The sequence below is a fragment of the Lissotriton helveticus genome, chromosome 1_1, assembly GCF_964261635.1.
Source record: "Lissotriton helveticus chromosome 1_1, aLisHel1.1, whole genome shotgun sequence".
Lineage (NCBI taxonomy): Eukaryota > Metazoa > Chordata > Amphibia > Caudata > Salamandridae > Lissotriton > Lissotriton helveticus.
This window is the reverse complement of record NC_136057.1, coordinates 910127055-910154717: the sequence shown is the minus strand read 5'-3', so window position 1 is coordinate 910154717 and position 27663 is coordinate 910127055. Positions and strand designations below refer to the sequence as shown.

General features: G+C 45.0%; 1 protein-coding gene across 2 annotated transcripts in view; it reads right to left on the bottom strand.

The window, feature by feature from the left end:
• XPOT (exportin for tRNA) overlaps positions 1 to 27663 on the bottom strand; it is a 538373-nt gene that overhangs the window by 120961 nt on the left and 389749 nt on the right. For both annotated transcript variants that reach the window (XM_078676087.1, XM_078676095.1), the window contains exon 19: positions 24398 to 24587. In XM_078676087.1, coding sequence (XP_078532213.1) covers positions 24398 to 24587 — 190 coding nt within the window. The remainder of the gene's footprint in view (positions 1 to 24397; positions 24588 to 27663) is intronic.

Below are 27663 nucleotides of genomic sequence, written 5' to 3'. Positions count from 1 at the left end.
ATGGAGATCAGGTGATTAATCATGCAGTTTTTATTTGATTTTTTTGTCTTTTAAACAAAAAGTACACTTGTCATTGGTGAAACATTTTTGCCTACAGATCCCTGCTAAAACATAAGAGACCAGAGAATTGGGTGGGTGAGCTGCAACTGTGGCAGCGGAATGCAGGTTCTTCACCATCCCAGCTACTTGGTGAGCTTTCCTTGACTCCCTAAGGATGCCCAAAAGAGATGGATCAATGGTATCACCAAACTCCAGAGAGACACAAATCCAAGGTTTTTCTACAGAGGTTGGTGATGAAACCTGCTCCTGCTAGACCTTTTTAGTCTGAGGGGCTGGTGAAGTCAAGTATTCCAGGGGCCAGACCACTTTTGGTGTTGAGATGATCTACGAACAATACTGCTGCAAGTGGCTGGCCTAACAGTTTGACTACGAGAAATCCAGTGTCTTCTTTTCTTATGTCATCTGTTTCTCAGGAGAGAAACATGAAACATGTCATGTGTCCAAACAAAAAGTAGTCTATACCAGATTCCTACACTATTTCATGTAGTGAGGTCTCCACTTGCTGGCCTAATGGTTACCTCTCTCCCAATCTCATGCTGTCTCTCAAACACCACCTGCACATTGCGAGAGCAAGGCTAACAGTAGAGGCAAGGAAGAGTCAGATCATGAATCTGTATGGTCAGGTTGGGAATAAGTAAGACAATGCCCAAAGAAGAAGCTGAGCTCTACTACCTAGTACGAGCCTCTAAAGTCACCACAGGGCAGTGACCTTGGTGCATTGATACTCAATCACCAAAATAGGGTTCAGCCCATATAAAGCTGGAGGACGTTGGGCCATAAAAGAGAAACACCAAAGAGCCTCACCTTATTGAAATTAATTTCAAGAGATACTAAGGCCAACCACAAATGTCAGTCAGTCCTCAAACTTATTTAAGAGTGCATTGTTCCCCATACCTTGACATAAATATTCATCTTTGTTGGTGCAATTTCTGCATTCTCAAAAACTGGTCATAAGGTACATTTTCCCACACATTGCACGCAGGATGGTTCCAACACCAGAAAATATGAATATTTCAAACATGCAGAGAATGTCAAAGCTAAATTATGAAAGTGAAGCTCAGCTAACAAATTGGTCAAGAACTCACTCAAGAGAACATAGTTTATGCTGGAGAGAGACATTATTACAATGCTCTACTAAAACGAGCAATGTGGAGAACATAGTATATGTCACAACCTTTTACACAATTAAAATAAATTAGCCACTCAAAACTGGCACATACTAGCTACATTAAAAACTATGAGATCTCCTACCATATTTGCTCTAAAAAGAAGGCGCAACATTAGAAATCGCATCATTAGAGCCTACACCCAATGAGTACCTGAAGAGTTGGTTTCGAAGTCTCTGGAATCTACCTCCCATTACTGATCATCACCAGTGTGGAGACTATACTTACTGTGCCCAAAAGATTGAGGGTTTAGTATTTGAACATTGAGGGGTCAACATCATCAATAATAGCTTCTCTAATTGCAAAATTGGGATCTATGACGTATTCTGTAAGTAACTCTATATTGGTCAAACCACTCAAAAAGTTCAGCAACGAATGGGTCAATACAAATCACGGACTTGGTGTAAGGTTGTGACGGCACAATTAGTGTAACACTGCATTAAACATGCTCATAACAAACAGAACTTGAAATGGTATGTTTTACCTGTAATCCAAAAGGATCCCAGAGGAGCGAACCTCATACGAGAATAACTTCAAAAAGAAGCAACTATGATTTTGAAATACACAATCCATTGTAGTCTGAATGAATTGTCTAAACCTTTACTTATTTATAAACAAGTACACTGTTGCCCAGCCAGGATCTCTCTACCTGGCATTTATGGATCTCGCGTTCAGATTCGATAGGGTTAACCACAAGAAGTTATGGGACCGATTCCATGTGATGGGTACGGACTCCTCTCATTAAATTTACATACCAGAACCTCAGCTGAGGTGAGGTATTCACAGGGGCCGGTTCTCAATGAGCACTCTGGAACCACCAGGCGAGTGAGCAAAGGACTGTATACTTGCGCCTTCATATTAATGGACTGGAACAAGACCTCCTTTCAGTGTAGGTTGACTGCCCCAGGGTGGGATAAGATTGTTGCTGGTTTTACTGTATGCTGGTGATGCGGTGCTCATGGCTCGTACTGCTGTTGCTCAGCAGTCTTTGCTGTATAAGTTTGTCTCCTTTAAGGACATTTTGGACCTGGCAGTCCAGTTCACATACTTCTATGTTTTGGAAGTTGGCCCAAGGTCTACTTGTTCTAAAACTTTCAATGTGTTATACCCTGGCAATGGTTCCAGCTTTCTCCTACTAGGGAGTGCTATTTGATGCGAATATGAGCTGGAAGACCACAGGAGCTGTAGCTAACTTCGCACAAAGGCTGGGATCATGGTCACCAGACACTCTAGTTAGCCTTTTTTAGTCCAAGTGTCTCTAAGGTGCTATATGGCAGTGAAATATGGGGCTACATAACAGCCGATAAGTTTCAGGTTGCAGAAAATGCGTTTTTAAGATGTATACTGCAGGTACCACAAAGCACCCTGGCCGTCTCTGTTTATGAGGAGTTTGGCATTAGATACATTACCGATCTTGTTGCTCCCAGGCCCTTGCTGTGCATGATCAAGGTATGGACCAGGGAGGGAACTAAACAGACTGATTTTGTTGGATTGCTTGTCCCTTGACAACACGCATAAAATCCCCTGGATTGCCTATATGAAGGCAGCTTTTACCAGCAAGGGAAGGGCAGACATATACCATAATTATCACTCCCTATGCCCCCTGGAGCTTAAAAGGGTGAGGGATCTGTTTCTTCAATGTGCTTCATTACAACACGAACAGACGGAGCTTGTGAAACCCATGATACAGGGGCATGCGTTATTAAAAACCGTTCAGGGGATGAAGCCTTATCCTTCTCTCTTACCTAATGAGAGGGATACATTTGAGGTGGTAAGATTCAGGTTTAACTTTCTACACCATATTTTGGCCACTCCTTGTGGTTGGTCTCGTCCAGGCACTTTAGGGCCTTGTGGCTACAACAATAGGACTCCAGCCTACATTTTGTGTTTTGAAAATATTTTAGTTTGTCTAGGAAGCGGTTCCTTCTCCAGTTACTGAAAGCCTTGAACTTCTCACAAGCACTTCAAGCGCTTCTGTATAAGCAGCTCCTGTCGAATGAGCATGTTCTCTTTGCTGTCTCATGCTTTTTACGTGCCACTTTGAGATCATAGACCTGATTAACCTTGATGTACCCGAGACCATTTGATGTATTTTACTTTTGACTCAACTACATCGCCTTTAACTTTCAAAGCTGGTACAAGAATGAATGTCTACTTGTTTTTACAGTTTTGATAAGCATATGTTTTTATGATGTTACGCTCTTTTATGGTTGCCGATTCTCAGTCTTTGACCAATACACAGAACTTGACCAAATACGGACTAGCGCTTCCCTTCGGAATACCGACCTACCTCTTCAAGAAATCACGGGCCTTATCTGGAGTTAATTATATGTAAACCACTTCATACGTTGGTGTTATCCAAGGTGGATTACTGTAATGGGCTTCTGCTGAATGCCCAGGAGCAGGTTTTAAAAAAATTACAAATGGTGCAAAATGCTGCAGCGCGAATTCTGACCAAAACCCCCAAGTTCTCATCCATCTCTCCCATCGTTTATCAACTACACTGGCTTCCAGTAAAAAAGAGAACTAAATTTAAGGCTTTATGTATCATCTACAAGGCTTTGAACAGCCTAGGACCTGTTTTTTTTAGGGAATCACTGCCGATGTATGCCCCAAACAGAGCTTTAAGATCTGCCTCATCCGCATCTTTATGCATTCAACGGGTGAGAACAGTCACATGGGGAGACAGACGCTTCTTGGTGGCCGCCTCGAAGCTTTGGAACACCTTGCCCCTCTATATAATAAACAGCTCATCACTGTTGATTTTCAGAAAGCAAGTAAAGACTTGGCTATTTATCCAATAATGCATAAGAGGTGCCCCTCTGTCTGCTCTGTCTGCTTAGCGCCGAGACACCTCTCGTGGTATTTGTTGCGCTCTATAAGTTTAAAAAATAAATAAATAAATAAATACGTGTCGGCTAAACTATTGTGATTTCTTGCCTATTGTACACTGCTATGTTCCCTTGTAAAGCGCTCTGATACCCTAGGGCAAGTATGCGCTCTATAAAACAATAAAAATAAAATAAAAAATAAAAACCAAATAAAGATTTATTTGATGATGAGTTGTCTGAGATTCAAAGCATGTGAGAGATGCATGCCAGCTGTATAAACACAGGCTTAGACTTAAATTTGGAAAATGTTGAAACGTATATTGTCCCTCTACACAATTCAAAACACAGGTTATTATACACTTCTAAAGGTGCTCCCATGTAAAAAGATTGTGATGCTTCGTAGTCCTCGCGAGATGTGAAGAAAATATTTACACAGTAGAAAGTATTCTGATATAAGGTTTTGCTTGGCACTACATGGTTGGACCTTTTGGGATGTATAACTAAAAAATTTGAAAAACTAATGGATTTAAGTCCAAGCTGGTCTTATTTGTTGACACTGAGAGGACCAGTCTGGCCTCTTGAATATGGTTTTTAAGATATGATTTCAAATGAATCTGAAAGAATAATTGTTACCTACACAGCTTCCCCCATATGGCAGCAGCTACAGCAGTCCAGATGTTTTTTGCAATTATTGGTTCAAGTAAATTTCCTTTAAGGTGCCCAATCTAGTTTTGTGGCTTTCTCAGAGGAAACGATAGCCAGGGATCTGGATGGAGTTGCCCATAATCAAATTTTGCTAGTTATCTCAGTGAACACAGTAAACATTTTACTATCAAAAGGTAGGGGAAAGTTGGGGGGGCTGGGGTTGTGGGTAGAGGGGGGTGTTAAGTATTGCTTGGCCTTCCATTAGCCTGTTTGTGCTTGCACAGTAAAAGTCGATTGCCTTTTAGACACCTGCCGATGTCCCTGGAGTACAGGGCCCTTCATCATATGTGCAGTTTGACAATAAAATGTTTTAAAAAAACAAAACAAAGGTAGGGTAAACACTTTCCTGAGCCTTTCATAATAAGCAAGTTGATCTTAGAAAAGCCAGGTGAACTTTTGCCATATTCAGGTTTATAACACAGGCAGTAATATCAACATGCTGGATGACAAACATGAGCAGCATAATAAAAGGCCTGCTTCTGCTTAATGAGGGCTGCCTGAAACTGCTTCCTGTGATCTTTGGGCAATTCTGGTGTGGCACAGCAGCCAGAGCGGCTGATTTCGGAGCACAGGGATCACAGTTCAATGCCCGGCGCTAGCTCAGCTCAGCATCATGGGACTCTGGGAAATAGCTCACTTAATCACCCCGATGGCCCCCCCAGCGCCTGGATACCTTTAGGGATGATAAGTTCCTGCTTTACAACTGTGGAATAATCTCTAACAAGAAACTACACATTGTGTTAACCATTCTTAGCAATGGAGTCCAATGTTTAAACTACCAAATCCAGCAGGAGCAGCAGAGAATGTAGGTAAATGAGTCTGGTGTTTGCTATAATTTGAATCTCCTACAGCTCAACTCTATTTTTGCTATTGATCATCTTCATACCTACAGAAATGGGGCTTCTGGCATACATCTTTATACACTTTCAGTATATTAGCCTGTAGGAGCACTCCACTGAGCATATTGTTCAAGTATCACATTACCCTATAACTCTGTATGTTCCATTACAACTTACATACACAAACAACAAAGGAGTGACTAGGCACAAGCATTTGAAAAACAACAACCACGGTTCTCTTAACGTGTGGTGAAGGTTAAATAAATAAATAAATAAACCCCCATGAAAAGTGCTCTGTCTTCATCTAAGATAAAATGGTACTGCCAGTTCCGTTAGTATACCAACTGGTACGCCTCTCACCCTCTAGAGCTAGTAATCTACAGTGGTGAAGCTCTATTCATTTAGAAGGACCCTCACTCACCACTAGTTGGTGACATGCTTCATCATCGGGTCCCCGCTAGGGTGACCGAGTATCACCCTAGCGTGCTACAACGCCTGACTACAGCGGAGCAGGATGTGGTGAGTGGAACAGTGCCCAAATCAAAAAGTGACTAAACGTGTGGTGTCAGTGCAAATTAAAAAATGCAAAGGTTGTAACCAGGTCAAATTTTTTTTAATGATGGTCAACCCGCATTGATTAAAAATTGTGAGTGGACTAGACAAGGTTCTGAGTTACGGAACCCGAGTCCTAAAAATCGGTCGACATGTTTCTGCTGTTTTTTTGCATTTTGCTCAGCTTTCTTCAGGACCTAATAATTAGTCCTCCGGTGGTGTGCGCGCACTAAGGCGTACCCTCCCGGGAGGCTCTAAATGTGAAAATTAATAAAATATAAAAATGTGTGAAAAAAATAATCACACAACAGTTAACCATGTCATCTCATGCCATTTGCAGAAACAATCATAGCAACCTATGGGAAAAAAAGGGACAGAGACAAAGACAAACAATGACACATAATTAGATCTCAATTGTGGTCCAATATCTCAGAATAAGCTGCATTAATGGAGCTGACTTCGTGTGTCATACTGGAAACAAAGCCCATCCAAATGTGACGGTGCAGTGTAATATCATTTCTATGAATGGGTGCCTCAAAATTATAGATCAGCTCCCAACATGCCCGACCAATTCTGCCGGTAAAGTGCGGGGCAAATCGCATGTATATCCTGCTTTCAAATCAAGTCAGACTTGCCTCATACATATGGCTCATTCGTCCCATAGTAATAATCATAGTCGAGTGAAGGATTAAACGTTCCGTTTTTAACGTCATATGTACAATACAAAACTCAAGGGCTTTGAACCTCTCCATAACAGAAAAGGAACGAAAGTGCTATATTTCTTAATTACTCACAAAAAGCGGGACATTAAGATGCCCCTTCGGTGAGGGTGGCGCGGGTGTACTTCACGCGGTGGCTTTCTGCAATGGGAGAAAATAAAGGGCGGAGGTATGTATCAATTTCCCCACTATCGAAAATAATAATAGCGCGGAAATCCAGGGGCCCCGGGAGAATGTTTAACTGGTCGGGTGTCACTTACTTCTGCACTCGCGGCTCCCCGCCCGTGACCTGCTTTCTTGTCCAACCCTCCCGGAAGCGGTAGTTTCACCGGGAAACAGCCTGTGTTTATTGAACGCCCTGGGCGGATCAGAGTACACCACGTGGGATGCTGGTAGTCACGTGGTGTCGTCCGCGGGAGCAATCTTAAAGGGATACAGTGCAAAAAAGAGGGTTGCTAATGCCAAGCATCGCGAGTTCGAGCCCCCGCATTGACCTCAGTAACCACATTGCCCTGTAAATTATAGTAATATTCTCAAGTCAGCAGTTAATCAGTTTTCATTATTCCAAAAAGTATCATTTGGAATATATAATGGGTGATACTTATTATGTCAAGGAAGCAGAGTATCAAGATGCTGAATACATATCCTGCTTCTTCATACAAATGGAGCAATTAGTAATAATATTGATACTAACAGTGCTTCCCTTAGTCGAACACTCAACATACTCCCTACATAGGTTTATTGTTCAGAGATGATAAAAAAGGCGAGTTTATCAACTGTTATATGACATAGGGAAACAGAACAGGACATGACAAATCATGGACATAGTGTAATCCTCTATCTTCGCAGGACACTGCCCCATGGGATATCATCATTGAGACCAACCCTATTTGTTCCAAGGCGATACACCCAACGTTGTTCACGTTCAAAAAGCGACGCTTCAGACCCATATTCTTGATGTTCTAGAATGGTCCACTGTAAGTCATTGGGGGTATGTCCAGCCTGTAGAAAGTGTACGGTGAGTTTTGTGGTCATCTTTTTACACCGTATATTACTTCTGTGTTCACAGATTCTGATTCTTGTACGCCGCGTTGTCATTCCCACGTATTGGAGGCCACAACTGCACGTAATGAGATATACCACGTTAGTGGTGTTACAATTCGTATGACCACGCTGCTCCCAACGGGTGCCATCTGTCAAGTCTAGATATTTGGTATTGGAAGTCAGGTGGCACACGTTGCAATTACCACATGAAAAATGGCCTTTAACCGGTGGAAGGCCCCATGCGTTGAGAACGCTTGGTGTGGGATCAGTTGTCCTTTCAGTTCTGGGTCTTGTGTGGACCAGCGAGTCCTTCAGGCTAGTTGCTCTCTTGTAGGACAGTAAAGGTTTCTTCCAATCTGCTTTATTGCTGGTTATAATCCTCCAGTTCTTCATGATACTTTTACTCACTGCGTTGGACAGCGAATTAAAAGTAGTAACGCAGGTTAAAGGAATTTCCTCCTTCTCTTTGGGGGGATTTTCATCCAACAGAATATCCCTCTGCTGGTTCCGCGCCCTCTTGTGACTCTTGTTGATTATCCTCTGCGGATATCCTCTGTTTTGTAGTTTGATAGACAAAGCATTGGCTTGTGATTTGAAATCAGTGAGGTTACTGCAGTTGCGACGTATCCTTAGATACTGCCCATACGGGAGATTTTCCCGTAGGGCTCTCGAGTGGTAGCTGGTGAAGTGCAATAAATTATTTTTCGCAGTAGGCTTGTAAAATGTCGTTGTCTCAAGCCGATTCTCCTTTCTCCTGATTTGGACATCTAAAAAGGTCAAATCATCTCTGGAATATTCATGGGTGAATCTCAAATGATCGTCAAGTCTATTCAGCCATGTAAAAAAATTCAACAGAACCGCTTCATCGCCTTGCCAAATCAAGAAAATATCGTCTATGTAGCGCTGCCACATGAGTATGTTGTTACCGAACGGGTTCAGGGCGCTCAAAATATTCTTAGCCTCAAAATCGAAGACATAGAGGCCCGCCACCGACGGAGCAAAGGTACTGCCCATCGATGTCCCCGTAGCTTGTAAGTAAATCTTGCCATCATGTTCAAAGAAATTACGTTTCAGGGCAAGGGTAGCGCATTCCGTTACAAATACCTTTGATGTGGCATACTCCCAAGGTGTTCTCTCGAGGGCTTCTTTCACCACCTTGATGGTCTCATCCTGCGGGATGCAGGTGTATAGACTCTCAATGTCCATTGAGACAAGAAAGCATTGATCATCTGGTAGGGTAATGGATCTCAGTAAAGACAAGAAACTTTTCGTGTCCTTCAGATAGGTACATGTGGATTGGATGATGGGTCGCAAGAAAAAATCACAATATTTTGAAAGGGGTTCGAGCAATGATCCTAGACCTGATACTATCGGTCTTCCAGGTGGGGGTAACTTCCGTTTATGAATCTAAGGATACGTCGCAACTGCAGTAACCTCACTGATTTCAGACGATTTTTGGTAGCAACTCCAATATTGTGGAACTCACTCCCCTTAGACATTAAAACTGCGCCAACCCTGATTAGCTTCCGCAAGGCTCTGAAGACCTGGCTCTTCAATCAATAATATTATTAATATTAACCATCTGCCAAAAAGAGCTTATAGCCTCTTTCTTATAATATCGTGTCCTGACCTCTGTATCTTGGAGTATCTCATTGCGCCTAGACACCTCAGGGTAGTAGTGCGCATTAAAAATTCCATAAATAAAATAAATAAATAAATAAATCACAAGCCAATGCTTTGTCTATCAAACTACAAAACAGAGGATATCCGCAGAGGATAATCAACAAGAGTCACAAGAGGGCGCGGAACCAGCAGAGGGATATTCTGTTGGATGAAAATCCCCCCAAAGAGAAGGAGGAAATTCCTTTAACCTGCGTTACTACTTTTAATTCGCTGTCCAACGCAGTGAGTAAAAGTATCATGAAGAACTGGAGGATTATAACCAGCAATAAAGCAGATTGGAAGAACCCTTTACTGTCCTACAAGAGAGCAACTAGCCTGAAGGACTCGCTGGTCCACACAAGACCCAGAACTGAAAGGACAACTGATCCCACACCAAGCGTTCTCAACGCATGGGGCCTTCCACCGGTTAAAGGCCATTTTTCATGTGGTAATTGCAACGTGTGCCACCTGACTTCCAATACCAAATATCTAGACTTGACAGATGGCACCCGTTGGGAGCAGCGTGGTCATACGAATTGTAACACCACTAACGTGGTATATCTCATTACGTGCAGTTGTGGCCTCCAATACGTGGGAATGACAACGCGGCGTACAAGAATCAGAATCTGTGAACACAGAAGTAATATACGGTGTAAAAAGATGACCACAAAACTCACCGTACACTTTCTACAGGCTGGACATACCCCCAATGACTTACAGTGGACCATTCTAGAACATCAAGAATATGGGTCTGAAGCGTCGCTTTTTGAACGTGAACAACGTTGGGTGTATCGCCTTGGAACAAATAGGGTTGGTCTCAATGATGATATCCCATGGGGCAGTGTCCTGCGAAGATAGAGGATTACACTATGTCCATGATTTGTCATGTCCTGTTCTGTTTCCCTATGTCATATAACAGTTGATAAACTCGCCTTTTTTATCATCTCTGAACAATAAACCTATGTAGGGAGTATGTTGAGTGTTCGACTAAGGGAAGCACTGTTAGTATCAATATTATTACTAATTGCTCCATTTGTATGAAGAAGCAGGATATGTATTCAGCATCTTGATACTCTGCTTCCTTGACATGATAAGTATCACCCATTATATATTCCAAATGATACTTTTTGGAATAATGAAAACTGATTAACTGCTGACTTGAGAATATTACTATAATTTACAGGGCAATGTGGTTACTGAGGTCAATGCGGGGGCTCGAACTCGCGATGCTTGGCATTAGCAACCCTCTTTTTTGCACTGTATCCCTTTAAGATTGCTCCCGCGGACGACACCACGTGACTACCAGCATCCCACGTGGTGTACTCTGATCCGCCCAGGGCGTTCAATAAACACAGGCTGTTTCCCGGTGAAACTACCGCTTCCGGGAGGGTTGGACAAGAAAGCAGGTCACGGGCGGGGAGCCGCGAGTGCAGAAGTAAGTGACACCCGACCAGTTAAACATTCTCCCGGGGCCCCTGGATTTCCGCGCTATTATTATTTTCGATAGTGGGGAAATTGATACATACCTCCGCCCTTTATTTTCTCCCATTGCAGAAAGCCACCGCGTGAAGTACACCCGCGCCACCCTCACCGAAGGGGCATCTTAATGTCCCGCTTTTTGTGAGTAATTAAGAAATATAGCACTTTCGTTCCTTTTCTGTTATGGAGAGGTTCAAAGCCCTTGAGTTTTGTATTGTACATATGACGTTAAAAACGGAACGTTTAATCCTTCACTCGACTATGATTATTACTATGGGACGAATGAGCCATATGTATGAGGCAAGTCTGACTTGATTTGAAAGCAGGATATACATGCGATTTGCCCCGCACTTTACCGGCAGAATTGGTCGGGCATGTTGGGAGCTGATCTATAATTTTGAGGCACCCATTCATAGAAATGATATTACACTGCACCGTCACATTTGGATGGGCTTTGTTTCCAGTATGACACACGAAGTCAGCTCCATTAATGCAGCTTATTCTGAGATATTGGACCACAATTGAGATCTAATTATGTGTCATTGTTTGTCTTTGTCTCTGTCCCTTTTTTTCCCATAGGTTGCTATGATTGTTTCTGCAAATGGCATGAGATGACATGGTTAACTGTTGTGTGATTATTTTTTTCACACATTTTTATATTTTATTAATTTTCACATTTAGAGCCTCCCGGGAGGGTACGCCTTAGTGCGCGCACACCACCGGAGGACTAATTATTAGGTCCTGAAGAAAGCTGAGCAAAATGCAAAAAAACAGCAGAAACATGTCGACCGATTTTTAGGACTCGGGTTCCGTAACTCAGAACCTTGTCTAGTCCACTCACAATTTTTAATCAATGCGGGTTGACCATCATTAAAAAAATTTTGACCTGGTTACAACCTTTGCATTTTTTAATTTGCACTGACACCACACGTTTAGTCACTTTTTGATTTGGGCACTGTTCCACTCACCACATCCTGCTCCGCTGTAGTCAGGCGTTGTAGCACGCTAGGGTGATACTCGGTCACCCTAGCGGGGACCCGATGATGAAGCATGTCACCAACTAGTGGTAAGTGAGGGTCCTTCTAAATGAATAGAGCTTCACCACTGTAGATTACTAGCTCTAGAGGGTGAGAGGCGTACCAGTTGGTATACTAACGGAACTGGCAGTACCATTTTATCTTAGATGAAGACAGAGCACTTTTCATGGGGGTTTATTTATTTATTTATTTAACCTTCACCACACGTTAAGAGAACCGTGGTTGTTGTTTTTCAAATGCTTGTGCCTAGTCACTCCTTTGTTGTTTGTGTATGAATTAGCCCGGGGTCCAGGAGTGTCTACTCATACCCTCCCTCTCTTGTTGCTGATATATTCCATTACAACTTACTTCATACCAGTCCACAACACTGTGATCTTTACGAAACTAGGGCAGAACCTGGCCTTTAGGATTCCTCTCACAAATAACGTCCTTTTACATATTAAGATCGCCAAGAAGCAGTGGGGAAAGGATGCACAGAGGTGCCTAAAGGCAGAAGCATATTGTATTCCTGTAGAGGAACCAGGGAAAAGATGGAAAATGGCAGTCAGGATTTGAACTGGGACCAGCGGGGAGCAAGAAACATGGTATGTTTCCTTGATTCATGCAGAACTATGATATAACTTTTGATATAAACTGTTGATCAGTCCTCATGACAATTCTGTCCTTATGTACTTGGAAATATGTTTTTTTGGAGAGTGAGTGCTAGTGAATTCATTAACTCTGCGCAGTGTGAGCCTGGATGCCTTCAGATACACTATCCCCCTAGTTTGCAGTTGAAGGGGAACATAGGACCTTGACACATAAGCCACCCATGGGGCTCTGCAAAGACCCAGCATCACTCGCATCCTCAATTTCAAGGACAGTGACTACATACTGTGAGCAGCCCGCTCCCACTCAAACCTCAGATGCCGCAATGCGTAGATACTCTTCTTTACAGACTAAACCAGAGAGGTGTAACTGAATGCCGTTCCTATGCAGCTTTCAAACAAAAGTTCCAGGTACTCAACCTTTCCTACAGGCTGCTGTTTCTGTCACAACTTAGAGTCGTACATGCAGGCAATATCCACTTCTTGGCCTCCCCCGAGCCAATTTGGACAAGACTACCACCCCCCCTTCACCAACCCTCCCCCCGCAGAAAAGACATTACACTCACTCTCATATGGGTCATGCTGCAGCCAGAGCAGACTGACTCTCTCCCTCTCATCGAGGGAGGAGACCATCAACACCCCCTTCATGGGGGGAGGAGCTTGGCGGGCATCCGAGATGGCCGCTTGAGCACAGCGCTCTCCGGACCCTCGCCGCCCCCGGCATTTTATCCTGACTAAATCCTGATTTCTTACAAGAATTCGTGTGGAGGACGTTTAGCTGATCAGCCTGGCACCTTTCAGAAATTGATTTTGATCTCTTATTCCTGAGATATGATGGTCTGAACTTTTGGACTCCGCCCTCGAGGTGCGCCCGGGACGGGGTGCGGTTCTGTAGCCGTCCTGGAATTGAACAACAACGGCAGGAGATCTGGCCTTGTGGGTCCCCCTTCCTAAGTTTCGGTTTCGATTCTGTTCCGACTTGGGCCACGGGTGTGACTATCGAGTTGCGGCTGAGACCTGGAGGCGGATCGGCTGTTGGGTTTACCTGCGGACTATTTGCTGGCTTGGCGACCTCTACCCGAGTTGTGCCCCTCATTTTTGTGTACTTTTGATCCTGTGCTTTGGGTGTCGGGCCCGTCGGCCCTGGTGGCTTGTCCTGTGACGCATCTTCAAAATGGCGGGCAGAGGGGACAGAGAGACGCGCAAGACGAAAGCACCACTGCGCGGAGCCCCGGTTCAATCAAATGTCATGGACCGCTATACTCATTCTAAGGGGTCCCCCGGAGCTGCCCTGCCTGGTTCTAGTACAGCGTCCGAACGAGTTTTGGAAGAGTCGGCGGAGCCCTCCCTACAGGACATCATGGGCGCCATCTCGGGCGTGAGGGAATCCACCGGCCAACAGTACGAGGCCTTGGCCCATAAACTTGACACCGTGGCTATTGAGGTTAATCTTATTCGTGCTGATCTCGGCAAGACGAATGAAAGGGTGCAATCGTTGGACATTAAATCGTCCAGCCTCACAAAGGACGTCTCGGAGCTCCAGACAGAAATCGGCAATCTCCGTCGGGTGCACGACTTCATGACCCGACGTCTGGAGGATTTTGAAAATAGGGCACGTCGCTGCAATGTTCGCCTGGTTGGTGTACCGGAGAACCCTGAACCCCACTCGGTGGATCTCCTGGTTGAGGATCTGGTCTTGAACTATCTTGCCCCTTCCGGCCTTACGAAGTTCTTCACGGTGGAACGCGCACATCGTGTTCCAGGGGGCAGGGTTCGGCCGGGAGCCCCGCCGAGACCCATTGTAGCGAAACTTTTTCACTATAGAGACCGGGACGCTATCCTGCAGGCCTCACGGGTGAAGGGCCCGGTGGCCTTTGAGAATGCTACGGTGAACTTTTACCCGGACTTTTCCCAACAAGTTCAGAAACAACGGATGGAGTTTCGTGGGGCCAAGAAACGTCTTCGGGATCGGGGCTTACGTTATGCTATGCTCTATCCCACCAGACTTCGGATCGAGTATAATGAGCGTACCCTTTTCTTTGATCGCCCAGATGCTGTTAATGACTGGCTAGACTCCTTGCCTGACCGTGCTCCTGAGACTGACTCCGCCGCTCACCCTGGTGGTGCCGAGGGTGGTGTGGAGATCTGACTGTTTGGCTCACATGTTTTATTTTGAACACATTTTCAGGATTGTTGACCGGCGTTCCTCTGCAGTGTGATTATTTCATCTTTCTTTTGTTACTTTACGTTCTTGATGTTTGTCAGGGGCGGGTGGAGCGGAGACCTTTCCTCCTCCGGGGTCTTTGTGTAGACTAGGGGTTATGGGGCGACAGGCACACTGCAGGTTGGGGTGGCTCTTTAGCTTTTTGCAGGGGTGCAGGGTGGGGGGTGTTTCCTTTCAGTTTGGGGGAGGGGGGCTGGGAAGTTCTTTCTTTTTTGTGTGTTGTTTTCAAGGCGAATTGCTCCTGTGTCTGTTGCTGTTTCTGGTGTCTTGCTCGTGGATGAGGGGTCTGGGCTCGGGTGGTTGGGATGGGGGGTAGGGGGTTGAAATTTGTTTCCTGGAACGTTAATGGCCTGGGAGATCGTATTAAGCGCAGTGTGGTCTTGAATTGTATACGACGTTTGTCGCCAGATATTGTTTTCATGCAGGAAACCCATTTGATTGGTAATGTTTGTAATGCGATGAATAGATGGGGCTACCGCCTTGTGGCGCACTCGGGGTTTACCTCCGGATCTAGGGGTGTGGGTATCCTTGTTCGAACCTCCCTCCCCCTGGCGATTGACGAGGTGATTCAGGATGACCGTGGGAGGTATACTGTCTTGGTGGGTAGATATGAGGGCCGCACCCTATCTCTCTTTAATGTTTATGTTCCCCCGGGTTTACAGACTTCTACTTTCATTGATTTGGGCCGTGTTTTGTTAGATCTCCCTGAAAGTACTCTCTTCCTGGCCGGAGATTTTAATTCGGTGCTTTCCGGCCTTCACGATCGCCATCCCCCTAGGGATACTCCGCAGGCTCAGCAGTGGTTGGGTGGGTTTCTGGATACCTTTGGCCTTGTGGACTGCTGGCGACTTTTGCACCCCACTCAGCTCCAATACACTTTCCATTCTGGGGCTCATGGCAGTCTGTCTCGGCTGGATTATTTCCTGATGCCCGCGGCCCAGTCGTCAGCGGTTCGCGAGATTTTGCATTTGCCAAGGGGTATTTCTGATCACTCGCCGCTTTGGCTTCGTTTCGAGGTTGGGGTGGAGACAGCGGGCCGAGTGGCTCCAATTAACCCATGGTATCTTTCCTCTCCTGAGACTCGTACCCTCTTGCTCAAGTCCATAGATGCATATTTCCTGGAGAACGAGGGGTCGGTCCCTTCAGCTGTGTCCCTGTGGGAAGCCTTTAAAACTGTGATTCGTGGACAGGCCCTCTCCTTGATTGTTGAAGCCAAGAAAGCCGGGAGGAGGGAGGTGGTGGACCTTGAGGGGGAGATCTCTGCTTTGGAGGATGAGTTGGAATCTGGTGTCACGCCTGAGAAGCTCCATGCCCTGGGTCTAAAACAGTTTGCATATAAATCCCTGGTCACAGACGCTGCTAAGGTGATGTTTCGTGAGCAACAAGGCAGATTGTACGATGTGGGTGATAAGGCGGGCAAACTCCTAGCGTGGTTGGACAAGAAGGAAAGAGTTAATCGTGTGGTGCCTGTGATTCAGTCTGCGAGTGGTGAGAATGTGACTGATCCGATTGCCATTGTTGATCGTTTTGCGGAATATTTCCGTGTTGTGTATGCTCCCGTGTCTGAGAGGGACGTGGCCGACTCCCGCTTACTTTTGCGCGATATCACTTTGCCCTGTGTCACCGACCTGGACCGTATTGCTTTGGACTCCCCTTTTACGAATGATGAGATAGCGACTGCTATCCGTTCGCTCCGTTCGGGCAAAGCGTTGGGCCCGAACGGGTTGCCCATTGAGTTGTACAAGCTACGCCCCGATAAGATGGCGCCGTATCTTCGCGCCATGTTTCTAGAATCTCGTGAACGTAACATCCTTCCCTATGATCAGCGCCTGGCGACAATTGTCGTCATCCCTAAAGATGGTAAACCACGTGACCTCTGTTCCTCATATAGACCCATATCCCTGTTAAATGTTGAACCCAAGGTTTTGGCAAAACTTTTGGCGACTCGTCTCCTCTCGGTTCTCGGGGATTTGGTCCATCCGGATCAGTCTGGCTTTATCCCGCATCGCAACACTGCTTTGAATCTGCGACGCCTTCACGGCGTGATGGCGAGGGCGGGGCTTCTGACTGAGCCGGCCATTTTGGCGTCCCTGGATGCCTCTATGGCCTTTGATACTGTGGAGTGGCCCTATCTATGGGCGACTCTTGAGAAATTCGGATTCGGGTGCGAGTTTATTAGCTGGATTCAGTTGTTGTATGCGGAACCTCTGGCACAAGTTGTGGTAAACGGTAGAGTGTCGGCTCCCTTCTCCTTGGGCAGGGGTACCCGTCAGGGTTGCCCCCTGTCCCCGTTGTTGTTTGCGCTCGCTCTTGAACCATTGGCGGCCTGGCTCCGGTGGGAACCGTCCCTTAAAGGGATTCGCTGGGCCCCGGACTTCGAAGACCGCGTCTCGCTTTATGCGGACGACATCCTTTTGTACCTTACTTCCCCTCGCAAGTCTTTAACTGTTTTATTTGACGTTCTTGTGTCCTTTGGCGCTAACTCAGGCCTCGTCATCAATTGGACTAAATCCTGTGTGTATGTTTTGTCTGGTGTCTTGCCTCCGTTGCAGAGCAGACTTCCTCTTCAGGTGGCCAGGGATGGCTTCAAATACTTGGGGGTTTTTGTTACCTTGGACTCGTCCCTTCGTTTTGATCGTAATCTCCTTCCCCCGTTACTTAGGCTACGTTTGGACGTTGCCCGTTGGCGCAGACTTCCCCTGTCTCCCCTGGGTCGGGCGGCCCTGTTTAAGATGATGTCATTGCCACGGTTTCTCTATGCTCTCCAGAATTATTTTGATCCTATCCCTAGGTCCTATTTTCGGGAGATTGAGAGCCTTCAGAGGCAGCTTATTTGGGATGGGTGTCCGCGCATTGCTCTCGCGAAACTTTCCATCCCGTGGTATGATGGGGGCATGGCGCTCCCCGATATTAAGAGATATTACTGGGCTTCCCATCTGTCCGCTATCAATCACGCTATGTTTTCGCCAGGTCGTAATCCGGCGTTTGAAATGGATAAACTTCAGCTTCCGGGAGGTGACTTTAACAGAGTGCTTTATTCTCGCTCCGCTGGGCGCCATCTTGCGGGACCTACATTGACTGCTTTGACGGTGTGGCGTGCCGCGAATGTGAGCTTGGGATGGGAGGATCGCTTGACGTTGGCGACGCCGCTTTATGCTTCAGAATGTCTGGGCGGTCTTTGGTCTTCCAAGGGTTTCGACCGTTGGGACATGATTGGGATTTCCAAGGTGGGGGATGTGTACTCTAAGGGTTCTGTGCGTTCGTTTCAGGCCCTCCAGGCTGACTATGGCCTGAGTGGTCGGGAATTCTTTCGTTATTTACAGCTCAGGCACGCCCTGACTTCGGTGTTTGCTCCTGGTGAGATTCCACCTGACTCTTCCCCCCTTGAGGACCGTATCCTTGATGGACATCTTCCTGATAGCACTATTTCCCTGATCTATAAAAAGTTGATTAACAATCGGTCCGACTTATTGGCCCGACTTCGGGAATTGTGGATGGGAGATGGGTTGGAACTTGATGATGAGGATTGGCAATCAGCCCTCTCCTCCCCGAAGGAGGTGGCTATTCCGGCTCGTCTCCGTCTGGTTCAATTGAAGATCCTTCATCGGGTGTACGTGACGGGACCGCGACTGGTGGTGATGGGCTTTTCCTCCGATGGACTGTGTAAGCGTGGGTGTGGATTGCGTGCTACTTTCCTACATATTCTCTGGGAGTGCCCGATGGTGGCTGCTTATTGGGCGGCTGTGCTTGAAGTGATGGCTGTGGTGACAGGTGTGTCCTTGTGTCCGGAACCTCGTCGATGTCTTTTGAATGTTTGGGAGCCCACGGACTATTCGGTGGCGCGGACTAGATGGGCCACCCTGGGATATATGGTTGCGAAGCGAGACATTGCACAACTCTGGGGGGCCTCCAGGCCCCCTGACCTCTCGAAATGGGAGGATAACATGGATTGGTCCATGTTCCGTGAGAAAACTGTCTATGTGGCCAGGGGCAGACCCAGGGCATGGGTGAAGATGTGGGGTCACTGGAACGACTACCGTGGCGACATTTGTACTCCTCCCCTTGTGGGCACTGTTGGGCTTGCCCTGTCTCCATAGGCAGGCGTTCCTGGAACCTTTCATATAGGGGTTGTGCTGGTGTCTCCGGCCCTCCCCCTTCCCTTTTTTGTACTGACTTCTGGGTCCCTTCCCCCCCCCCTCCCTCCGAGCTCCTCGGTGCTTGGTGTTTTGCTACTGTACTTCTGTTGCTGTCCCCCCCCTTACATCCATTGAGCTGACCTTCGGTACTATACTTTCGCCTTTTGTGTGTGTTTGTTCTTCATATAAATAAAATCTGTTTTTGTCCTGTATATAGAGCTGAGTATTGCATTGTTGATTGACTTTTACCTCTGCGGGCATATATGATGTGTGTCCACTCCTCTTTTAGCGGCCGGCCCGTGTGGTTGTAGGCCCTTCCTTGTACTTTTTTGCTTACTCAAATAAAGGTTTTTCAAAAAAAAAATAAAAAAAAAAAAAAAAAAACACCCCCTTCATGCCCGGCCCGGTCTACCACCACGGGGACGATTGAGCCGAACCGGGAGGGTGCCTCTGCATGGTGACTCTCCTACTCGTGTGGAGCATGTGGATGACACAACTTATTTTAGAGGCCTGTGATAGGACCTGCTCAATTTCTCTGGTGCACATAGCAACTGGGTTCAATACTTTGCAACCCCCAAGGAGGCGTTAACCACTCTATTCCTGGTTTCAAACTGTTTTGTGCTTATGTTATGAGTTTATGGGCGACAAATGCTTCTGGGGTGGAGGGGTTGTTGGGGGAGTGGGTTTGCATACTGTTATGGTTTGATTGTCTTTTTATGCCCTTTTGTTCTGCGCCATACTAAGACTTGCACTTTGGGTGCCTTGTCAATCAGCATGGGTGACTTGCCCTGCTAAGTTGGATGCTCCTGGCCCTGATTGTGGGAAATGTCCCAAAAACATGGGGCCTTTACAGGTACTGTCCTGGAATATTAATAGGCTGCTGGACCACGTGAAGCGAGCCGCGGTCTTGTGATACACACGCTGATTCTTCCCTGCCATCCTGATGCTTCAGGAAACACATTTGATGAGGTATTACTGTCCATTCCTGCCTCGCTAGGGTTACAAAATTGTCTTCCACTATATCAGGACGTGAGACACCCCCAGGGTCGTTACCTTGCTCTTATGGGGACTGCTGAGGGATGTACTGTTAATCTTGTATGTGATTATGCTACTCCCACGACCCTGGATGCCCTCATTGGCGACCTCTCTGGAATGTTATTGGCCCTCCTAGGGAGACTTACTGTGGTTGGGGCGGTTTCAATGTAGGTCCTGTCCCAGACATGGATGTAACAGGTGCACCATCTGTCTCCTGCTGGGATGGTGCTTGTCGTCTATCAAACTGGACCTCTGCTCTCGGTCTTTGCAATGCCTGGAGAGTGTGGAACCCTCTTTAACCACTCCGTATTGACCTTATTTTTCTGCCAGCCGTTAACTTGCTGCGCAGCAACCCAGTTCCAGACCCCTTAACATGAAATCTCAGAAAACTCTTCTCCTCTACCTTGGGTCCCCAACAGATGACCCTCGCCAAATGTGGCGTCTCAATGCCTGGTACCTCCATGACAAGACCAACAAGCTGGTACTAGAGGGCAAACTGAAAGCCTATTTTCAAACCAACGAGGGGACTGTCTACTGGCACCTCATTGGGCTGCAAGCATTTGGGGATAAGCTAAGGGCGGCATTCGAGAGCTTGAGCATGCTGCTCCCAACATAACTCAACTGGAGGCTTGTACCTTTCACGTTGAGGCATGCCTTGTCGTGGACCCTCAGGGAGACGTACCTTGGCAACTGGACCTAGTGTGCAAGGAGAGCCTCCTCCTGTCGCTTGAGGCTTCAAAACAAATATGGAGCGCCTTAACAGCTATGGGTGAGGAAAACAAATGATAAGATTTTGTATTGCCTCACAGGTAAATAGAGTGATACCTGAAATAACTGATGACCGTGGTTCTACGAGTTGTACCCTTCGAGATATTGCACAAACATTAGCAGATTTCTCTAGCCACCTTCATATGGAAGCCCTTAGATTGGAGGCTGATCCCGTTTCTCACTTCCTACAGAAAATGCCACTGCCACGGAAGTCCCACTCCGAAACCCAGATGCTGGATCAGCTGTTATCGGCCCAAAAAAGTTGGAGAGGCCATTTCTGGCTTGGCCTCCGGGCAGACCCTTGTCCCGACGGGTTTCAAACACAATACTACACTGCTTTTTGTGAAACATTATAACTCGACTTCTCGCTCTCTACACAAAGGCGTAAAAGAATGGTGCCTTCCTCCCCTGAAATTGACACTGCTACCATTGCAGTAATTCCAAAGATGCAGCCCCCGTAAGCGGCGTGCACAGCTTATCGTCTGATCTCCCTTATCAATCAGGAGGTCAAGAACTTTGCCACAATCCTAGCCACCCGGATCAAACAAGTCATCCATGCATTCATACAACCCTATCAATGTGGCTACACTCCGGCTAGGAGCACGGCACATAGCCAATGGAGGTTTCACTTTGCTCTAGTCCATCATCCTCTGCTCCCACCCCAACTAGGTTAATACTCATTGACCCTGAGAAAACATTGTACACGGTGGAATGGGCCAACTTGGACTGGGTGCTGTTGAGTGCCACGCTTTCTTGACTACTACTGTATGCTTTACTCCAACCCCACTGCGTGAGTCCAAAGCAACGGTGTGATCTCCAAGGTCTTCCCTATCTGGCTGCCCCCTGTCTCCCCTCCTATTTTGTTAGTAATTTAGCGACTCGCCCGCCTCCTCCACAGTGACGAACAGGTGCGGGGTGGCGTTGGGATGGGGGACACAAGAACCACATCCCACTCTACAAGGATGATGTCCATCTCTTCCTAGCGTATCCGGCAGCAAATGGCCAGGGTGCCTCCGGATACTACGGCTATTTGGGGAAGTCTCAGGCCTTCATGTTAACCCGGCTAAATTGGGCCTAGCTCCTCTGGACCCAAATCAAGATTGTGTGTCCTGGCAAACTAACATCCCTGTGTGAACTTTAAGCTTCCGTTACTTGGGGTAAGTGTTGCGCATCACCCTGAGCTCACCTGGCAGAAAGCTAAGGAGGACCTCAAGACATGGCATTTCAACAGCTAAATGTGGTGGGTAGGATTGCTCTTTATAGAAATGATGGTGCTGCTGAGGTTCCTCTATGTGTTGCAGAATCTCCTAATACACCTGCATCGTCGATGGTTCTGGGAACTGGATAAGTCAGTAACATCATTCCTCTGGCACAACTCCAGGCCACAATTGGCCGTGTACACTGCCAGTGTGGCCCGTATGAAGGAAGTCTGCTGATGCCTAACCTTTACCTCTACTACCTATCCTCGCAACTGCTGGTGGTCAACGACTAGCTTAGTGGTGTTTGGTCTGACCAGGCCTACAAGGTGGAGCTGGTATCTCTAGGGTTTCCACAGATTATGGCCATGTTGCTTGGCTCCCCAGTCCCTGTCACTATCCCTGTGGTGACCTGGGTGGTTTCCCTCACCTGGAGAGCTGCCCTTCATCATACTAACTGGGATATCAAGCCCACACCTCAAACTACTTTATGGCGTGGCACATGGCTGCAGGAGCTGACGACGCTGGGAGAGATTTGGGGAATGGGATCTTATTGCCATAACGCCATTGAGCGACGTATGGTCTGGGGCCCACATATTTTCCTTTCAAAAGCCCCAAGGCACCTATCTTCAATTACGACATGCGCTCCACACCCATACACCACTAAACAGCCATCTCCCTGAATTCAACCCATTGGATGCTAAACTCCTCATGGGCAAATTGGGCAGGGGAGGCATTTCTCTGATTTATCATACTCTAGTCCTTAACCGGAATGCTAGACCACCTCAGGGTGTGTTGGGCCCCCACGAGGATGACGGCTGGCAAGATGCTCAAATGGCACTGCGAGTCATAGCAATTTTCCCCAGGCTGCATCTGGTTCAGACCTATTAACTCTACTGTGCCTACCTTCCTCCAGCCAGGTTATATCAAGCAGGCCTTCTTCCTGTCCTCGCTGTCCACACACCCCCTGCTGACTTCCATGTGTATTGTTGCCCGGTGATTCAGAGATTTTGATTGTGGTGAGGGAACAGACGGACCTGCTGGGGTGGGTGGTTCAGTTCTCGCCTTTTATGCTCCTGTTGGGGGTCCTGGAGGCTTCCGGGGGTTCAAGGGCAGACAGGGCGACCCTGGAAACACCCACCATGGCGAATAATCGGGACATTGCAGTTCGATGGAAAAACCCTGCTCTCCCTACGATGTGGAGGTGGGGGGTGGATCGGTGTGCACAACAAGAGTGACCAGTGTACAAAGCCAGAGGGTGTCCCTTGAAGCATGGGCAAATATGAGGGAAATGTTATTACAACTTAGAGATTCAGGAGGAGGAAGCAGACACGATGCAACTTATTACATGGAGACACGAAGGAGATGGACTTAATACCCTAGAACCCACAAATGGTTGAGGGTCAGGAGACATATTTAACACATGGGAGGGAATGGGACAGGGGATTCAGGAAGAAGAATGGCTATAATGTAAACTCGCTATCCTTACCATTTATGATTGTCAGCTATTGTACCACACTGAAGCTATGCGAGATAAACCTGCTACTTATTGTGTTGTTTTTTCAGAAAATAAATACAAACAGTTAAAAAAATATATATATATATATATATTATATATATACATATATATATATATATATATATATATATGTATATATGTATATATATATATATATATATATATATATATATATATAAGGGAAATGGTTGGGATAGATGGAGTAGAGTCTCCTGTATTACTGAGTACTGTGATAATAGCTTATATCCATGTACTACCTTTATAGTGCTTTATGAACCGGTCATGTGCTGTCCCTCATTTGTACCTACTTGTGTCAAACCCAAGTGTTTTGTTATATTAAAACTCAAACTTAGTTATAAAAAAAAGGTTGCGAAAAAACATCACACCACCAAAGCCTGAATAATTAACAAAGATCATGGCATGGGTAAGAAGCCACTCGCATAACATTGTCTGGTGGAATGGTAAAATGAAATGCAATGAATTTTGCACCTTACTCTTATATTGAATTGATAGCATGGTATTTGGAGAACTGTGTATACCAATATATATTTATACTTTCCGAAGGCTGTACTGAGTAAACTGTTCAGCCAGGTTGAGTATATCCCATCAGGGTATGTTATAAGCTGAGCTTTTTTTATCAAACCCTTGATGGCCTCCATGTTTTAAAAAAATCATCCTGTTGTTTTCTTCATACGACAGATTTACAGGAGTTCACATTTCTTGGTACACTTTTAGTAAAACAAAACTATAAAAGTACTGCAATCATACACTCAAATCTACTCATAACTTTGGTAATAAAATCTGTATCTGAGCATCTTTTTACATACTTTATACTCACCTTGATTAGCTATAACTTCACTCATTCCACTTCCACTCACTGTCTGGAGGAAGGCAAAATAACTGCGCCGCAACATTTGCTTTTCTAAGGCAGCAGATTGGTCATTTTCTTCTGCAGGACGGAGTAACACTTCAAAGATGGCTTGAAGAAGCGGCATAAATACTTGTTGCAAAAATGGTGAAACTTGGGTCTGGAAAAAATACATTTGGTACAACATAAAGGCATTAAAAACAGATTAAGTATGTTCAAAAGCAGTGCATGATGGGAACACAAGCTATAGTTGTTTCATTAAAGTGTTCCATTACATATTTCAGTGGTGTATGGGTTTTTGTCACTGTATCCAACTTTTCTCTCTCTCTCTCTCTATATACACATATATACATATATATATATATATATATATATATATATATACATATATATATATATATACATATATATATATATATACATATATACACACATATATATATACACATATATACATATATATATACACATATATACATATATATATATATACATATACATATATATATATACATATACATATATATATATACATATATATATACATATATATATACACATATATACACATATATACATACATATACATAGATACATATACATATATATACATATATACATATATATATATATATATATACATATATATATATATATATATATATATATATATATATATTCCAGCTCCGTTGCACCAAAAACCGGGTCACTCGCAGACGGGTGCCTCTTCGTGGTGGTGCACCACGTCACAAATTGCAGCTCCGATTATCTCTCATTCCAAAGGAAAGAAGGAGCGAAATGGTAGAGAGCAAGGACAATTTAACAATCATAAACCTAACTAATAGGACTCTCTCACCACTAGAAGAGAAAACTTTGAAACTAGGTCTATCATATTGCCCCAATGAAAAACTCGAATTCACACAGACTAGGATTGACCTTTATACCTTTGTGCGGAAGATAAAATTGCACAAATATTTCAAACTAAAACCGACAACGAAAGAAAACAGACAATTAAAAACAAGAGAAACTGACATCCTTACAACAGACGATATCACAACTTGGGAGATTTTGGAGGAATTAAGAACTGAGGAAAATGTTGGTGAAGGAGAACTAGAATCTATCACGCAAAGAACCAGAAGGATAGGTGTCGAACAAGAAGCACCGACGACACACTTCAAACCTCCGTCATTATTCGATAATGCCCTATGATGCGATCGACGCCTTCTCAGAGGCTGTGATAAAAGACTTGGTAAAATTCAGAACACGACAAAGACAGATGAAGAAGAAAATACCGAATATGACAAAGGAACAAAGAGAAATTCTAAAAACTCTAGACAATGATCAAGACATTATCTGCAAGCCATCAGACAAGGGTGGTAACATCGTGGTGATGTCGAGAGAACAATACTGCCAAGAAGTATATAGACAGTTGGAGGATCAAACATCATATGAGAAAACAACTAGACAGACATATGATGAAAGTATTGTAAAGTTCCAAACACTTATAAATAAATGGCACAGCAATTATATGCTGGATACTGAGGAGTATTTCTTTCTGAAAAATAACAACCCAACTGTGCCCACCTTCTACCAGTTACCAAAAATTCACAAAGACAATAAAAATCCACCTGGAAGACCAATAGTCTCTTCCATAGGAAGTGTATCTGAGAATATGTCCGTGTACATAGACCATTTCCTTTTTCAAAGTGTTTTACAACTACAGTCCTACATCAGGGACATCAAAGACTTTGTGAATAAGATTGGGAATGTGGAATGTAATTCATCTTGCATATTAATAACAATGGACATTACCAGTCTCTATACGAGCATAGATCATTATCAGGGACTGTTAGCCATCAAGTACTTCCTTGACAAAAGACCAATGAAATTTGTGAAACACAGTAAAATGTTACTAGAATTTATAGAATATTGCCTATTCAACAATATATTCTTATTTCAAGGACAATTGTACAGACAAGTCACTGGTACGGCGATGGGAACCTGCTTCGCCCCCAGTTATGCGAATTTATTCGTGGGCTGGTGGGAGGAGCAGGTAACCAGGAGCCCAGGTTTCGAAAAATGGGCTGGAAACCTAAAAGTCTGGTACAGGTACATTGATGACCTCTTCCTAGTTTGGGAGGGGTCAGTAACTTCGGCAGAAGAGTTTGTGGCATACTTAAATACAAATGAATTGAATCTGAACTTTACAGCTGATATTAACGTTTCAACAGTAAACTATCTGGATTTGAAAGTGAACTTGATGGGTACTAAAATATAAACAGAACTGTTCAGGAAAATAACAGCTGGCAATTCGGTTTTGCATGCCGAAAGCAGCCACCCCCCCGACCCCGATTAGAAGCATCCCCTATGGAGAGCTTCTAAGAATCAAGAGAAATTGCTCTAAAGATTCTGACTTTGCAAGGGCAGCAAGAGATAGCATCAGCAGATTTCAAGCAAGGGGATATAACAAAATCCTTTTAGAAAACACTCTAAAAAGAGTTGAGAGAATACCCCGAGACCAACTATTAAAAGAAAAGATTAAGAAAACTAAGCTGAATGAGAAAAATGAGGGAAAATTCAGATTGATCACCACTTTCTTAGAGGATTCAAATCATCTGAGAAACATTTTGAAGAAAAGTTGGCATATCCTCAAAACGGATCAAATTATAGGAAAAGAAATCCCAGCTTTTCCTTTAATTACATTCAAGAAAGGGAGATCCATTAAGGATAAAATTGTACACAGCCATCTTCCTGATAAAACAACAGTGACAGGAAGGATTAAGGATATGCCAGGATTTTTCCCTTGCGGAAAATGTAAAGCCTGTGAAAAAAGCAAAAAGAGAACAACATTTGAAATACCAGGGTCAAGACAGACAAGAAAAATATCTAAGTTTCTCACATGTACTACCACCCATGTTGTGTACTGCCTATTGTGCCCATGTGGACTGAAATACATAGGCAGCACAGTAAAGAATGTCAAGTTACGTATATTAGAGCACCAACGTGCAATTATGAACAAAGACTTCAACTATCCTGTAGCAAAACATTTTGCCTTAAAGCATAATAGCAACAGAGAACTTTTGCAATATTATGCTTTGGACCACATACCAGCAGACCCAAGGGGCGGAGACAGATTACGGAGATTAAGAAGGTTAGAATCCCGTTATATAATAGACCTCCAGACAAAGGCCCCTTTGGGACTAAATAAGAATGAAGAATTAGCATCTCATTTGGGA